General features: G+C 40.9%; 1 protein-coding gene across 2 annotated transcripts in view; it reads right to left on the reverse strand.

Moving 5' to 3' along the window:
- The window catches only part of ltbp3 (latent transforming growth factor beta binding protein 3), a 39,432-nt gene extending 24,879 nt beyond the window's left edge, over positions 1-14,553 (reverse strand). For both annotated transcript variants that reach the window (XM_074671649.1, XM_074671648.1), the window contains exon 1: positions 13,950-14,553. In XM_074671649.1, coding sequence (XP_074527750.1) covers positions 13,950-14,187 — 238 coding nt within the window. In that variant the 5' untranslated portion in view covers positions 14,188-14,553. The remainder of the gene's footprint in view (positions 1-13,949) is intronic.
- Positions 14,554-17,685: the final 3,132 nt, after the last annotated feature.

Consider the following 17,685-nt stretch of genomic DNA (forward strand, 5'->3'; position numbering starts at 1 on the left):
TATGTTGTTCACAGACAATCAAACAGACAAAATCTCCCAAAAGTATAACCCCCTTGGCGGAGGTAATAATGACCTGCATGCTCTACTATGGGGTAAGACTGGTTATGTTCTGGGTAAAAGACAAAGAATACGTATATGGAATTGCTGAAGCTAATATTCATTTTAACTATGAAATATTTACATGTTTACCAGAAAACTAATGCTTCAGAATGTGCACAAGTTCTATTTAATTGTGAACTTTTAAATCTTGTAGATTGATCATGCGGCAAAAAAAAACCAAAGAAAGTGCATCAGAGGTAACGTTTCAAATCAAATAGCAAAAAGCACCAGTAAAAAAAAGAAAGGCTTAGTGCTGGTTGCCTGGATTGGCACCATGGATCGGCCCCTTCCAACCAGAGGGGTTCCGATACACCGAGACCTGGATTGGTATCGGTGCACCCCTAAAAGCTACATGTGCAGCATCAGCTAAATGAAAGCAAGGGCATGAAAATAATGTGTATCTCAAGCTGCAGATCCTGCTCAAAGTATGCTGTGATACACATGTTGCTTTTCAACAGTTTGACCCAGTGGTTTAAGCATCTGCTCCACGTTCTGAAGCTCTAATCTTTGTATCAGCAGTGACACTGGTTTGACTCCTATGACCACTTACTGCTTACTTACTTCATGTTTTCACCCTCACTGCACCCCGCACTCCCTGGTCTTTCCGAAGCTCATCAAAAAAGGCACAAGTGCCCAAATAAATAAGAAAAAAAGAAACAGAAAAGCCGCACTCCTTGGTTCACATCAACAAGTGATAAGCACGCATGAGTTTTGGGGGGTGAGTACATGCAGTCTGTACAGTTAGACACAGTAATGAACAGCATGTACTGACTTTTCTTTTTCACATTCATTTAAAAAAAGTGGCCAACACTGTTACATTTTTCTGTTAAAAGAGAGCAGGATGATGGAAGCCAAGTCAGCATACCTCATAGCATGTACAAAAGCTACAATCATTGTTACACCTGTAAAAAGGATCGTTGCCTGAATCCTGACAGGATCCCCCCTTTTTTCCCTAATTTCTCCTGCCTTCCAAAGCTGTCCAATCTTATAAAAAGCCCAAATAAGGAAAGAAAAAAAATACATTAAAAAAAGGTGCCATGTAAAGGATAAAATAAGATAAGATAAAAGATAGCTCTTTCTTTAGAGCTCAAGAAGCTTCATCAAGATTATGAGAAACTTTGCAAGATCTTGAAACTATTTTCATCAGACAACTTCTTAATCAGGTCACAGGTGGAAACGGGAAGGAGCATAATTTCAGATCTGGCCTCACCAAGTCAATAACTCATCAGAGCAAGATTGATTTTACAAAACACACCTCTCTTCAGCCAAAATAAGGTAGATGGCAAGCTACAACCAGACTCTCATCAATACCAGCTGTCCTCTGAGCTGTATAATTTACAGCAGTCGCAGAGCACAGATGGTTGTGGAGTAGGGAGGTACTGTCAAAAAATTTCAGCTATATAAAGAAGAGGAGTATGAGTATTTTTTACAGGATAAGTCCCCTGTTGTTCATTCATCAACAGTCAGTTTGAGAAAATATGCTTTTACATCATATTGAGGATTCTTATCTCCGTGCAGGGGGCTATGTTTTTGGGAGAGTTTGTCTGTAAACAACATAACTGGAAAAGTAACAAATGGATCTTGATGAAATTTTCAGGAAATGTTCAAAATGGGATAAGGAAGAAGTGGTTAAATTTTGGTGGTGATCTGGATCATCGTCTGGATCAAGGATTCTTTTTAAAGGATTCTTTATCATTGTGAGATAGGGCCATTTTCACAATATGTGTATATAACTCCACAGTAAATGGTTGGATTGCTTTGCAAAATAATACAAGACAAGGTCACCATAATTTCTTACACATGTAAAAGTACGATCCAGATACTGGCAATATTCTGGATACTAAGACCTGGGAAATGAAATAGGTACTGGGTGTACTGGCATCATCATTTTCAACACTGTCAGGTAACAAATTATCGTACAAACCTGCAACTAACACCAAATTGTAGCAGACAGTCTGCTGAAAGGGGGTATAACATTAAAGTAGGACTACAGTGTCATGTGACAATCACAATATGCTTGGCAGAGGTCTGAGCTTTTCTATTTTTTTATTTTTATTTTTTACTGCAAATAATATTTTGATGCATACAAAGCACAACAGCAAAATCTGCTGCCATGTTTTGGTTTAAAGAGTTTTTACAGCATTAACTCAGAAACAGAAGCAAACATTAACTCAGTATTATCTATAAAGCTAGATCACAGCTTTATAATGAGCTGTCTCATGTGTATAAGTTTTTAAAAAAAAGCCAATAGAAAATCCTCCCTACATGTCTGCCTACCTCATTAAGGTGAAAGACATACAACATGTACAGCCTAATGTTTTCTGCAGATCTTGTGTGTGAACAGGCGTGTTACTCCGTGTGTGAGTGTGTGTGAAAGACTTATTAAGTGCAGGGTGTACTGTCTCTTTAGAGTGGCTGTGGTTGTGTGACTCCACCACATGACACACTGAAAATGGCACAAACCTTTAAAGTTGAGGTCCTAACAAGGACTTAACTTTCCAGTGGACTTTCCCTTTAAATCATCACCCCTGAGTTCATTAGCAGAATTTATGATCTGAAATCACTCATTGACTCTCCTCATCAGTTAGCTTAGCTCTCGCAGGCAGCCGCCCTCTGTTTTATACCACGCCTTTGTCTTTTATGGATCTCACACATTCCTCAGACGAGAGGTGGTGTGTTATTAAAAATCAAACGCACCTAGGAGTTGTTTGGTGGTCTGAATGAATGTGAGGCATGAACAGGGAACGGCTGGCTGAATGGAGGCGGGGAGGGACATGTGGATGTGAGGCAGTTGTGTTACTTTTTTCCACTTTTCCCAGACAAAGAAAATGTAGGACGTTCAAAATAACCCACTCAGAAACTCAACCTGCATCATTCATGAAACAAGGAATGAGTATCGTTACTATCTTTGTTTGTTTGTCTGTCACTCTTTAACCCATAGCCATACTTTTTCTGGTTTGGGGTTCAGATCACTAACATAACTTTGACTTTCCCCTTTGCTGTCATGGCTCTGCAACCAGATTTAATATTAAACATCAGCCTGCAGGTACGTTCCAAGACAGCAGGGAAACGTATAATTTTCCCATAAGGCACTGATTCCAACAAGGAACGGGAACTGAACTGAATCCAGAGACAAAAATGAAGAAAAACACTTGACACTCTGAGATTTTCTTGTCAGAGTGTTTGTGACACAGGAATGAGCGCTCCTTATTCTTAATAAACATATTATTTATTCTAAGAGCAGTATGGAGTATGTTTTCACTGCCTAAGATGGTAGAGGACAGGAATCTACGAGTTTTATATATGTGTACAGTTTATACATAAATACTGTTAATCGTGGGAGGTAAGGGGGAGAGGTCGAAAAGGGAGAGAAGAGAGATATAAAGACCAGATTGTGAAAAATTGTGACATTTTGTTGAGATTGTTGTGATTCCCACACTTTTTTTCTGCTCTAAGAAAAACATACTGTACATTCCTGAACTGTTAAGTAAGCAGTCTTGGTGTTACAGGCAGGATATAGTTCAAAGAGAAGCTATTAATGTCCATGAAAGCACACAAAGCCCCCGACAATCTATACTTTCCTAAAATTACTGGTAATGACATATAGTGGGAATTGTTTATTCATTCAAGTTGTGCAGGAAAATGTTTTTCTTTGGTTGAAAATATATGTGTGTGATGATGGGTAGCAAAATGAAGACTGAGAGAAGGAAAGGTTGCCCTCTAAATGCCCCATGCCCACCCACCCACTCACTGGGTCTGTCTGGAAGATGACGCATCTTTAGCCCTTTTCTCCCCACGGCAGCTTTCCAACCACAGCCGCACCCTTCCAGCACAAAAACAACAAATTACAGCCCTACAAACCACAGTTCAGGGCTCCCGAACACACTGAAACGAAAGCTGCTGCAGACATCACACAGATGATACAATAGCCCGATCTGCCCCTTTCTTTGAACACACTCATATTCCGGTGGAATTACAAATTATCCAGCCTGCAAGGTTCAGACACCACCATCTGTGACTGCTGCTCAGTGACTCACTTTCACTGTAATTGAGGTCCAGACTGAGCTAACCCACTGTGACATTGAAAGAGGAATACCAAAACGCTTTTTGGTCAATGTTTGATCATTTTATGAGGACTTGTGCTCCAGCCAGGTGTCTTGTGATGCAGGCAACACCTACGCTCTACCGCAAACAAAACATGCAGCAATTTACCTTCACCTTTACAAAATCCAAATTAACTTCAAGAAAATGTGTGAGAATACTTCAAAACATTTTCTGAAAACTGTTTTCTTTATCTTTAAATTTGATATGTTCGGTCATCACTCAACCAACCTTTGGTTATATGTCTGGTGAAGGTATTTACAGTATAATCAGTAGTAAACAGTAAACAACCTCCAGCCATGACCTTCAGTTCTGTGCGCTGCATTGTCCAACAAGCTGAGAAGTATGGAGAGAAGGAGAACTATGTTTAAAGGTCTCATATTATGCAAAAATTACTTTATTTAGTCTTTTAGTGAAATTTGTGGGTCTTTGACTTTCCTCCCAGTCCACAAAATGTGATATTTAATGACAAAACCTGTACTTAGTAGTGCTTGTGAATGTAAAATTCTGACCTAGAACGAGCTGTTTGGATTTTGGGGATTTGCTGATGTCAGCTATTCCCTTTTTTGACCAATCAGGAGCAAGTCTGACCTGATTGGTCCACCAGAGCAGATACCCCTGAACCCACTCCCCTCCCCGCTGCTTGAGAGCGAGTCATCACTGCCATCACTGCTCTGTTTTTGGCTGTAAACAGCCACATAGTTCCATGCACAAGCTTCCCATCTCAGAAGAAGACAAGACTAAGTGGCTAGAGTTCATTTATGAGGGAAATGTGCCAGCTACACTCAGTAAAACTGTGCATGTTTGCGCTAGTCACTTCATGGCCGACTGCTTTTCCAACTTTGTACAGTACAACAGAGGGCTAGCGAATAGACTGGTCCTGAGTCCAGGTGCATTACCAACCATCCGCCAACAAACCTGGGACTCTGGAAATGTGAGTATTTTAAATGCTGTGTGCTGTGGAGCAGATGTAAGAGCTTTTCCTCAGTGTCCCCCCTGTTTCTGTGTTAGCTTCAGGATGCTAACTTTAGCTGTGGTTAGCCTGTTGTTTTAGCCTGTAATGTTACAGTAAACGAGCTTCGCTGTTTTCTAAACATTGTGCACTCGGAGATCATAGCACTGCTCTTAGTGACACGGAAGAGCGGGGCGGTATCAGCGGTGGTTCATTAACATATGAAGGCCACGCTCACTAAATCAGACCGTTCTGAACAGAGGGGCATCGAGAGCCTGGAAACAATGCTGCTGTGCCTGATTTACTGGCTTTATGGACCAAAATATGTTACTACTATTTCATTAAGACATCAATGATCCATATCAAACTGCAGAAAAGGAGCATAATATGGGACCTTTAAGTCAAAAGTGAAGAGAAATCCTTCCCTCCAGATGTGTGTGCTAAATAAATAACATGATTTCTTCGTCATGGCATTTTCTTAAAGAGTATCTGCTTAAGGTGAGTTTCAGTTTCTTACAGACTATAAGCTGTGCCTGCTGATATCTATTAACAGGTACAGATAAATCTTTAAAGGACTGTTTCCATTCATAAACCACAGCTTCTAGCCCAAGTGGCAACCTCTGGTCTAAGAGGAGCCCTATAGCCCTATATATATGTACGTGAAGCCCTTGCCACTACCAATATGGCCGGGATTCCCAATTTGCTTCATTTTCCATCTCAGAAACAGATAGGTGACGTCGGGGAGACTACGTCCATATTTTATACAGTCACAGGGGAGTCCTGTGTGTGTGTTAAAATGGACTGAGGAAGACTTTCACAATGCAGGGAGCCAGGCTCAGGCTAGCTGCCCCCTTTTACCTTGCAAAGCCATCACCATCTAGGAGTTGATTTTCATCTGCTAACTCTTCGAAAGAAAGGAAATAAGCATTTTAACTAAACAGAGGGAAGGGGGAACTCTGGGAACTAAGGCCAGATTAATGGAACATAATACGACTGCCTGATCTCTCACAAAAGATGCACTGCAACCTGAGCATATCAGTGCTGACGTGTTTTTGGCCTAAGGACGCCAGTCTTACATTCAGCAGAGTAACATTAGCCTCTTTTGCTAGCTTCAACTCAACATTCCTCAAAAGCCAATTGTTTTTCTTCCTTTCTTCTTCTGCTACATCTTCTGGCAAAGACTGCTGTGCTATAATGGGGACAAGAGTCAACGTCAAGCCTGGCAAACAAAAACAATGCACTGGAGCCAGCTGAAACTGTCTTGAAGCTAAAGCAAGGGGCTCATCCAGTGATTCAGATTGCAGCTGAACTTATTTTCAAATAGTTAAAAGTTGACTCCAGGATTACAAAGAAGTTCCATGAGTGTTACTGTGTGCCGCATCCGGAGCCGTTTTTACTTAGTGAATCATGACTTCACGACGCTGGGACCCATAAATGGTAGACGGATGGAGTAACCTTTTAGGAAAAAATAGGAATCGCTGCCATCATTTGACGTGCTTCGCTTTACCATCAGCCCCAGAAGCAGGAAACCACAACCCCACATACACCTACCAAGGACTGGCACTGCATGACCACAGGCCAGCCGAAGCGCGAAGGAGCCACATATGAAGTGGGTCAGACTCCTGCAGCTGAGCCAGACGTGTGGAGTAAATGACATAATCACTGCCTTTTGCAAACACAAACCTGCGTACACATTCTTCCTCCCCCTTACTGAAGTCCCAGCGCTCTGTCAACCCCCTGAAACTCTGAGTCGCCTCGGACTCAGCCTCAGCCTCAGCCTCAGCTATCCAAACAATAGTGCTGCCCTTTGCCAGAGTGGACCGCTGTCACCAAAGGCACTCATTACCTCTCACAGTTGGACTGAAACAACAGAATCTGTACCGTGTTGTTGAGCAGACTCCTCCCGAGAAGACCGGTGTGGATCTTCAGAAGGGAACACAAAAAGCTAAATTAGACTTGGCCTTGCAGCACGTGAATTTCACATGTCGTACAAATATGCTGTGAGATCTCCATAGCTCTTAAACTGGCCCGGATCCAGCTTTGCTCTGTCACTCCCCCTCTGGCTAAGATGTTTGTGGAAAAGGAGCCAAAGAGTCAGACAGAATCTTGGCAAAGCTCTGCATGATGTCATATAATGACTGTCTAAAAGCCTGGCCTATAGGGACTGGAGTGCAGGCAGGTAGTGCTGACAGTGCTCTGCTGAGATTATGTCAGATACCTGCCCTGTGGTGATACTCAGCACTCAGCAGCGCAGCACATGGCAGGTAATGTCTGAGGGGAGCACAGTCCCTGCACTGGCAGAGGCTGTGTTATTCTGTTTACCCTGGCTAATCACTGCAGCTACAGGGTCCTGCACGGCGTGGGTGCAGTTCCCTAGTACTCGCATTCCTCTGCGCAGCTTTAAATAACTGCTCCGTTTCTCCCCCTCGCTAAGCAAATGGGAGGAGAGTGTTAAAGATGGCAAAGAAGGTTGTTTGTTTGAGCTGGGTGCAGTACACTGCTCCGGAGCACCAAACACACTCAGGCACACACACACAAGTATACATGCTGTTCCCTCCTGAAGTATCAAATAAAAACACCTGATTGCAGCTTTGTTTTTCTTTTGAAGCTTAACTTGGCGTGATTCCTCTCACAAGATGTCAAGGAGACTTTTTATATTCATGCAACAAGTGATGACAAGAGCCGTCAGGCTATAATGGGAAACCTCTGCTCAGATCATGAGGATTTGTCCTCACAGTCTGTCCTGATAGAAGTGAACATAGTGAGAGTGGACCGTGGATTAACCCCTTTCACAAGTGTTAATTAAGTCATCTTCAATCTTTGGGGTGTTTGATTTAGAGAGAAGGAGACATTTTAAAGGTTTTACTAATAAACACTGCTCTAGATCTACCCACCTACTTTGAACTTCCTTTCTATTTTTACATTAGGATCTCTGAAATGTCAATCAAGTGACTGTGTGATGCTTGTGAATCTGTGATAAAAGGTTAATAAGAAGGGCTGACCACAAATAACCCATGTCTTATTTTTCCAACATGCATAAATAGACAGTGAGAGGTGACAGAATGTGCATCCATAAATATTAAAACAGCCTCATCAGGGGGAAATTGTCGTCTTATGTTGACAGAGAAAACACATTTCACCAGATTTAGGGATCCCTTTCATTTATTAAGCAGTAGATGAATGTGCATGAGCCTCCCTGTTATGTTTGTGTTTGTTTTTCAGAGGATATGAGCGTGGGAGCCAGCTTCGCCACTGAGCTCAGTCCAACTTGTGGCAGAAATCCGGAGTGCTGCAGGTTTCTGGTCACCCGTGTTAGACCGCCTTCTCCAAAACTTGGCAAAAAAGGAAAAAAAAGTGTGTAGGGAAGAGTGGAGGGCTCTGAAAGGTAAAATAAACTCACCTACTGAATAGAGAGAAAGCAGAACCAGCTCTGCCGACTGTACTTGACCGACTTGTCTTCAGTTCTCAGACTCCCATGGACCTCTGACCCATGCCAAGGGAAAACCAAAACAAACCACAGACCTACTACTGTCACTTTGCTCTAAATACAGAACCACATGGGAAATCCTGAAATAGCCCGATCCACTTCTCATGATGCCCTTTTTAGGGGGAGATTGATCTATGATAACACCACCCTGTGCTTTTTATACTCCAGACGGAGTTGTGAATCTAGACCAGTCTGGTTGACTCTTATGAAGGTGAGATGCTACTGAGATCCAGAAGAGAGAGAAGAGTCAGAAGGCCCAGCAGTCACTGTCAGTGAGACTGATAAATGAAATGCCTTCATGCAAGCAATGGCGAGAAAAAAATGGTTTAAGTTTTGTTCGAGAATCACGTGTTAGTTGGGAGGCATGTGCACTGAAATGGACGTTTATGTAATGCTTTTCTAAATCTTTTCTCTAAAAATAAAGCTTAAGGGCATAAAAAGAGTAAGCACCCAAAAAAGCCTGTCCACCGGAGGAAAACAACTCGTAACCTCCTTCTATTCTCTCCATCCTATAATTTACGCCAACTTCTTAAGTGCAGAATACAAAAAAAAGAAAAAGTTGGCTTGTTGGATATTTTTTCTGCCAAACATATGGAGTTAATTGCAAAAAATAAAAGTCTCCATCAGTCAGTTGACAAATTCAAGCTCGAGAGGGTAGAGCTTACAAAGGTTCATTCAAGGTTTATACAACTTGTGGAGATTTTTGAGACACGTCTGTAAAAGTACTCATTCTTTATTCAAATATAAACGTTAACAATGCCCCTGCAGAGCCTGACAGTGACTCACATCATTATGCAAAGGAAAAGATATGAGGCCGTAAATGTCAACTTTTCTTTTCCTGCCAACAACTTGCCTGGAAGTCTTTCAAGTTTCCATGCTTAGGAAGTGTACAGTGAACTACATAAATATATTAATTACACATGGATTTCCTGGAAGCATATGGTCAGAGCATTTCTGGCACACATTGCATTAGTTACAGGGATTGCTGTGCAGACACGCAGTAAGCATTCAGTACACTGAATGGTTATTTACTTTACTGATGTATTGCATGATTTAAATAATGATCACTAAGACCTGAACAGTTATGTTGTAAGTTTCCCACTGTCTATTTAGTGAAGTCTAACTGCTACCATCCTCACCATAACTGGTAATATACATAATCAGTCTTTTTGTGAGACAGTGCTCTGAGACACAGGATGTTAAGTTCATTTTAATGGAGAAATAAAGACCAGACATCCAATCTGGTATACACGGTTGTGAAAATCTGTATTGATAATAGAACTGAGGATCAAATTGCAATTTAGCCCTGATCTTTTCTCAAAAACTAACGAACAGATCTTGATGAAATTTTCAGGAAATGTTCAAAATGGGATAAGGAAGAAATGATTAAATTTTGGAAGTGATCCTGATCACCATCTGGATCCAGGATTTTTTAAAATGATTCTTTATCATTGTGGGATAGGGCCATTTTCACCATATGTGTATATAACTCCACAATAAATGGTCGGATTGCTTTGCAAAACAATACAAGACAAGGTCACCATAATTTCTGACAGATGTAAAAGTATGATCCAGATCCTGCCAATATTCTGGATGCTAAGATCCGGAATATGAAATATGTACTGGGTCATCATAATTTTCAACACTGTCAGGTAACAAATTATCATCCAAACTTGCAACTAACACCAGATTGTAGCAGACAGTCTGCTGGAAGGAAGTAAAACATTAAAGTAGGACTAAAGTTTTGAGCCACAATCACAAAATGCTTGGTAGAGGTCTGCGCTCTCTGAGAGCTTTTCTAGTTTTTTTTTAGGGCATTTGGACACAAAAGTGTTTCTTAGCAACTTGCTAAAAACCTTTGCCAAGAACAACATGTTTTCTATTTTGTTCTCCAGCTGTTTGACCCCAGAAAATCATCCAGCTTTTATTTGTTTCTGCCCCTTTGAAAATTCCCGAACCATTTAGACTATATGCATGTTTCAGAGAAGATGCATGTCACAGTTATGGCCACTCTTCACTCGTTTTCCTCAGGTGACTTCATCTCGTCATCCTTTGCAGCAAGGGTGAATAGAAAAGTGACTGTCTATTAATTTCAAAGTTAAGTCCATAAAGGCAATACTGGCAGATATCCCAGATCTTGATCACCATCAAAGCCTGACTGTTCCTTGGCTCTCAGTCTGTCTGTCCACCAAAGCCCAGCCAAAGTCTGAACAGCTTGTGAAAATCCTTGAAGCACACGTACTAAAAGGTATTTCTAAACAAGGGCAGGAACTAGTTTCTTTTAAGGAAAGGTTCGGTCAGGTTTAGGGCCTCAGTGCCGACGTCACAAAAGCTCAAATACGAAAAAAGTCTTCATATTGTTGCTGCTATAGCCATGGCTGTTTTAACACGGGAGAGAGAAATTTCCACTTGTCCTCTCTACATTCCTGCCCTCGCACTGAACAAGACACGTCTCCTCTGAGCCGAGCCTTTGATTCACCCTGTTCAAAAAACTCACGCACTCAGCAAGGACTTTTTTTTCTGATATCTGAAATTCAGGAGACAGGTGAGTGTGGAGCCGTTTCTCAATCCAGACCAAATGTGAAGCAGCATGAGGTATTCCAGGAATTTAAGATGTCTCTCTTGAATTATTTGGCACAGAAGCTCCAAAAAGTGACGCGACTCAGGAGAAGAAGAATCGGAGGTCCTAATGACTGAGCCAGCAGTCTGACTATATCACTGCAATGTGACAAGGAGGACAAATTCTGCCCCAGCATTACAAGTGAGGAACCACTTGATTTGATTGAGTCCAGCTTGCTCACTCACACATGGGCAAAATGGGGGGAACAGCTGGAGACGGTGCACATGTGATCAAATGCAACTTATCTGCTCTGCAGAACTTAGTATGAAGGAAGAAACTTCATAACTCTGGAACCAACAGATGGTTTATCATCAAGTCTTGCTAATAGCAACAGATTAATGCTTAAACACAATAAAATGATACTCTTGATTCTCTGCTTTGACTAACTAGAGTTGTCCTGACTCCAGTAGAAGAATCAGAGATTCATCAGTATGGCCCTAAAATTGTGCAAAATCCAGTGAAACTCTCTGAAATTTAACAAAATGTTTTTTTGCAAGATGCCACCAGTAACTCACATTTTAAAGTGCTGAAAAAGAATCCACTTAGGTAAATCAGTGGAGGCACAGATGCCATTAAAACCATGACATTATCAGTACCAGACTTAAAGATTCCTACATTTCCAAAAGCTAGCAAAATGTTAGCCATCAGTGTCTTTCTATAAAACCTTTAATGATGAATTTGTGCAATTTCTAAGTGGATATAACAAACTTCTAATATATCAATAACAAAGGTAAGTGTGTTAATAATGGGTTAAACAATGGCCTGTTTTAGTTAAAATCAGGGGTTTCAATAACAAAGTGTTAGGAGGGGACTAGAGCTGTGCTGCCACAACATTAGCTCAGCTTTTATAAAGGTAAGAGGTTCTCTAGCAGACAGAAAACAGTCACATCAAGAGTAACTCGGGATCAGTTGAGTACAGTTGCCAACAAATACAATTATCGTTTGTTTCTTCACCACAACAACAGAAGTACCATCCAATGCTACTTTCAAGTCTGGACATTTCAACCAGTAACTGTGAGGCTATCAGAGAAACTTTTGTCCAAACCCGTACAATCAAAAACAGCTGAAGTTTGAAACAGGATTAAAACATTTAGGGGGAGACATGAGTCTTGAGGAACACTTCGAAGAGAGAAAGTTCTGGCACAGATATGATGACCACTAAAAATTGTTGCATCACATCATGCTGACTCAAAAGCCCAGCTGTTATCTGGAGTGTAATATTGAGTTACATAATAAGAAGATGTTTACACCATTGATGTTAGAAACTTTGAGTTAAAGGGAGTAAAGAAATTCCAAGCCAGTGGTGTTCAAGAAATGACTTTTGTTACTGCATCACCATTACCCTCAAACCCACATCACCCGCTGGAAAGTTGGCACTTCTTTCAAAGTTTTCTACTCATTTTATCACGACTTAGCACCCCAGGCAATTCATCTTTTTTGTAATTTCGCCTTTCAATATCTTATTCTCTGCATTAGGTGGGTTCAAGGCTAATAGAACCAGTGAGATCCAGTTCCAGGCAAGGGTCTGACGTAGACTTGGAGGCTCCACGTCTCACCACAGCTGATCTGATACAGCAGAAAGGCTCCACTCATGCCAGCCAGACACAGGAGTCAAGGAGGGGGAAAGCATGGATCTTAAGAGTACATTTATATGCTATGTAATGAAGCATGCCGCAGTGATTAAAGTGTAACATTGGAAAATTTTCCTCTGAAGCAGTGGAGGGTAAACCCAGCTCAGCTCACACTTGAAGCCACCTATTTATTTGCAGAGCAGAGTTTGAACCCACCTGATGTAAATCGTAATGATATAAAATGAGGGCGGGCGCACTAAGCTGTGATCAAACTGGTGTAGGTCATAAAAATTATAGCTGCTCTTACAGAACGACAGGTTTGAATAAATCATGAATCAGATATCCATGTTTTGTGTTTGTGGTGGTTATTGTTGGCTTATGATAATTACATACAGTGATGGAAAGAAATATTACTTATCACACAGAAACTGAGCTCAAGTGTCATTGTGAATGAGTACACAAACTCTACCTCATTACTGACAAAACAGTGGTCATAAAGTTACTTTTTCACCCAGCTTAACCAGCTAATCTGACAGCAGGAGGTGAGCCAGCAGGTTTGATAGTAAGGTTACAAGATCTTGTTTGCTTTAGTGTAAAATTAAATACATTTTATATAGTTGTACTTTAATTGGAAGTACATTTTCCCTTTCTTGTTTTATTCTTACTCAAGGTATGTAAATGCTGCATGCATTTGCCAGTTTTACTCCTTAAATAGTAAATCTGAAATATTTTCCACCTCTGGTAAGAAACTGTATATTATTCAATCTAATATCAAAGATTTTGTAGAGTTTTCTTGTGGAAATAAACAAATAAAGTTGTGTTCCCCCAAGAGTTACAACAGCAATACTGTTTAATGGATATTTCCATACAGTGCAATGTAATAAACAGCTAAGTTTCCATTCAAACTGAGTTAATAGAGTTGTATTAATTTGGTATGTTACTTTTTACTGCGATATTTACCATAAAACTTCATTTATGAGCAAACAAACAGCCCCCTGTCCTCCCCACAGAGGAAAAACAATAAAGCAGAGGTCAGATCAGCACTATTAGTTCATCACAGCGGCCTCAGAACACCCCTGAAACCAAACAGCTCTGTTTGAGCCACGCAGCGTCACTCACCGACTCTGAAGCCCTGTCCTATCAGCGTGTCGGCCCCCTGGCCGTTTTCTGCGATCAGCGTGGTGTTGTTGCCCTGCTCGCAGGTATCCTGACAGTGGCCATTCTGGCAGCTCCGCTTGCAGATGAGAGGAGCGATGACCACCTTGAAGCGCTCCCGTGTGGAGGAGCGCTCCGTGCACCACGCCAGCCTGTGGACGCTCAGCCAGATGACAAGCAGATGGGGGATCAGAGAGGGCATCCTGGCATCCTTCACTGCCCTCCACACAGACCCAGGGACATTAAATCACAAGCTCCAGCTCTAAGGCGCCTGCTTCGTTCACACAGGCTGATTTCTGACGTTTCATACGGTGGAAAAAAACGCGCGTCCTCCCTCCTGTTTTCTCCTAAAGGAAAAAAAAATCACTTCCCTCGCGCTCCCAAGTGATCCGTCTGCAAAACCGACACGTTTGACATCTTTAGAAGTTCCTCCTTGTCCTCCTTGCTGTTGTTGAAAAAGTTATCCTCGCCTTTTCGTCGCTCTTCTTTCTTCTCCTTCTTCTTCTACTTCTTCTTCTCCTCGCCTGACGCGTCGGAGAGTTGGAGAGTTGGTGCGTATGTGGGTTTGGGAGAGAAAGAAGGGAGGAGAGGAGCAGGGGTGAGCCAACCCTCTCTCTGGAGAAACCTGGCTGAGAGCCAGCCAGGCGGTGCAGGAGCAAAGCTGAAAGTGGTTTCCTTGTTGGTTATTTCTCCTCACACCCCCTCCTCCTCTGAGCTGCTCTCCTCTGCTACCCCCGCATAGACCCCACTCTGCAAATCTGCACAGCTGTGTGTGTCACTCTAAGAATAAAAAAAATACACTCAAACATAAATCATCCCCCCTGTTTACTCTTTGGTGGTTTTTATTTTCTCTTTTTCGAGTTTTCAATGCATATGAGTGTGACCAAGCTACTGAACACTCATCTGTCATTTGGGTCATCAGGGTCAGACTGAGGTCAAAATGGGATGAAGAGTGACTCATGCTGGAAAGATACAGCTAGGTGGACAGGTCATTATTTGTCTGATTCAACACTTAGTCTCATACTCACAGAGAAAATGAATAAGCAAAGGTATTGACCAAATTTGGTTTTTGGCCATCATAACAGTTTGATCCTTTTTTTTTTTTTTTTTTTTTTTTTAGCTGATCTGATGTTTGAGTCATATTATCTATCACTACCAAACCAATACACAGTTTGTGTGTATAGCTTTTTTTAAATTAAATACTTTTTTTTAAAGATACACTTTCCTTTAACTATGAACAAACTTTTGAAACCATAACGCACCTTGACCTACTTGATATGACAAGATATGATAAAGGGGAGAACAGGGTTGGTTATAACAGTTTTTACTCTAGCGTGAATTACTCATAATCAAAACATCTTTCAACAGTAATTCCTGCATCAAATTGAAGCTTAGGGTGTAAACTTTAAATGTGTATCCATCTCATTTTCCAACTCATTGTAACAAATAGGTAGCTAACTTTTACTGCAACTGGAATCAAGGCTAACTACCATGCAATAACTGGTTAGCTAGCTAACAACAATCTAAACTAAAGCTTTCTCTTCACACTATGTAAGGGTAACAAATGATTTGTCAAAAACCCCTTGGGTAAAAGCCTAGAAAGAAAATACTGAGGAGTTAAATCTATACGTTTTGACATGAAAAACACAAAAAAGTCCTCTAACTTCAAGTTCATCTGTCTTACTCAAGAGAAGTGAGCTTCTCAATTCCATCAATTTCCATACCACAATTTGAGAGACAGCGCCCCCTGGGGGCCAGAGAAAATGATTGTAAGTCTGACAACCAACCCCATTCTCCTCCCACGTACAATACAAAGGATACTGGCTGATACGATACAACTGCTTACATTTTGACACAGCACTATGTGGCATGGAATGATGGGATCTAATAGGGAATGGTGTGATACAACAGTGTGTAATACAATATTTTATAGTACAGTCTAATACGCTAAGCTTTGATGTAATACCATACCATTCGATGGGTTATAGTATGCTGTTATACAAAATAATAAACTAAGATACTGGAAAGAGAATGAATTATTTGTCATCATATTTAAATGACTGTATGATCACTTCAGTACAAGAACATTTTGTTTTTATTACCCAAGAATGAGCCTTTTATATCTACATAGCAGCAGGTCTCCTTCGTCTGTGTTAATGGACGTTACTGATGGTAAAGACTAACAGTTTTTTTTTCCCCAGGCCACCATCAATTCAGTGACAGAAATGGGTGCAACTGAGGGAGCATTTAGGACTAAAATCGTACTTCTTGATATTGCTAAATAATCTCATCTCTTCACACTGCAACTTTAAAGCTTTAAAAAGTTACAAAACCAGATCTTCTTCCTGCTGTTACTGAAGCCCACAGATATTGATGCACCAAGTGACATTCAAAGTCTTAACATACTTGGTTGAGTAACATTTTGGTGGTGGGCTCTGAGGAGCAGGGGCTGAAGAAATAAAAGAGAACTGGGTGCACATGGTGGGCTCTAGCACACAGGAGGTTTTCTCGTAGCTTATATAGCACTGTTTTGTTTTGTTAGGTTTTTAAACTTTTGGAGCACCCTTAAGTGTGCCAGTGATGCCAAAACCCCCTCTGAGGAGGCAAAATCTGGAATTGCCTGAGCTCCCACTTAAAGCTGTTGCTCAACTTTAGGAGTAACAATAGTTGTTGGATTTTACTACAGAAGGATCCACATTCTATGGAGATTAGGAGGATGGTAAATTAAGAATCAGCACCTTTCCTTCACCCACTGCCTTCTCTCTCATGGGTGATATCTGAACAAGCAGGCAGCTTTCAAAGTTACAAAAGGTCTCTGAGTCTTTTTCCACCCAATAAATAAAAACTCCCGCCAGCTGTTGGTTTTGTTGGAAACAGAGCGTATTTCAGTAGCCTGATGATGCTAAAGCAAAAGACTAAATGACTTCTTGACCCCTTGCTCTTCTCTTACTCTAACCTCTCCTTTCAAAACAACAACAACAACAACAAAAAAGACACTGTGCATCAGGGCATTCAAGAGGCTCTGCTTACATGCTCTATGATTAAACCCTGCACTAGGGATCCAACTTTTCTGGTTCCGATACCGATACCTGGGCTTTGGGTATAGACCGATACCGATCTGATACCAGTGTTAAATAATAGCCTGCATGCTCTACTGTGGGGAAAGACTGGTAATGTTTTTGAGTAAAGACAAAAAAATGAGTTTATGGAATTACTGAAGTTAATATTTATTTAAACTATGAAATATTTAAACGTTTACCAGAAAAACAATGTTTCAGAATGTGAACAAGTTAAATTAAATTGTAAACTTTTAAATCCTGCAGATTGATGACGCAGTAAAAAGACAAATAAAGAGCATCAAAAGTAAAATGTCAAATCAAATAGCAAAGAGCACCGGTAAAAAAAAAAAAAAAAAAAGGCTTACAGCTGGTTTCCTGGATTGGCCCCTTCCCACCAATACCCATCTAGCTTTGAGGTGTACCCATACACCGATACCCAATATCAAGATTGGTATAGGTAATACATCTAAAGTAATTAATGTCCATTATATCAATGTTAAGTAATAAACTGAAGGTCAGTATTCAGTTAAATATTAATTTTAGGCCATAAGTCAAAAGGAACCAATTTAAAGACCCATGCATCATTGTGATCACATTGTGATCCAAAAATCAGCATACTTGTGCCTCATGTCACTTCGGCT

Source organism: Halichoeres trimaculatus, unplaced genomic scaffold (assembly GCF_033239565.1).
Source record: "Halichoeres trimaculatus isolate MK-OKI-2021-1 unplaced genomic scaffold, fHalTri1.1 fHalTri1_scaffold_6, whole genome shotgun sequence".
Classification (NCBI taxonomy): domain Eukaryota; kingdom Metazoa; phylum Chordata; class Actinopteri; order Labriformes; family Labridae; genus Halichoeres; species Halichoeres trimaculatus.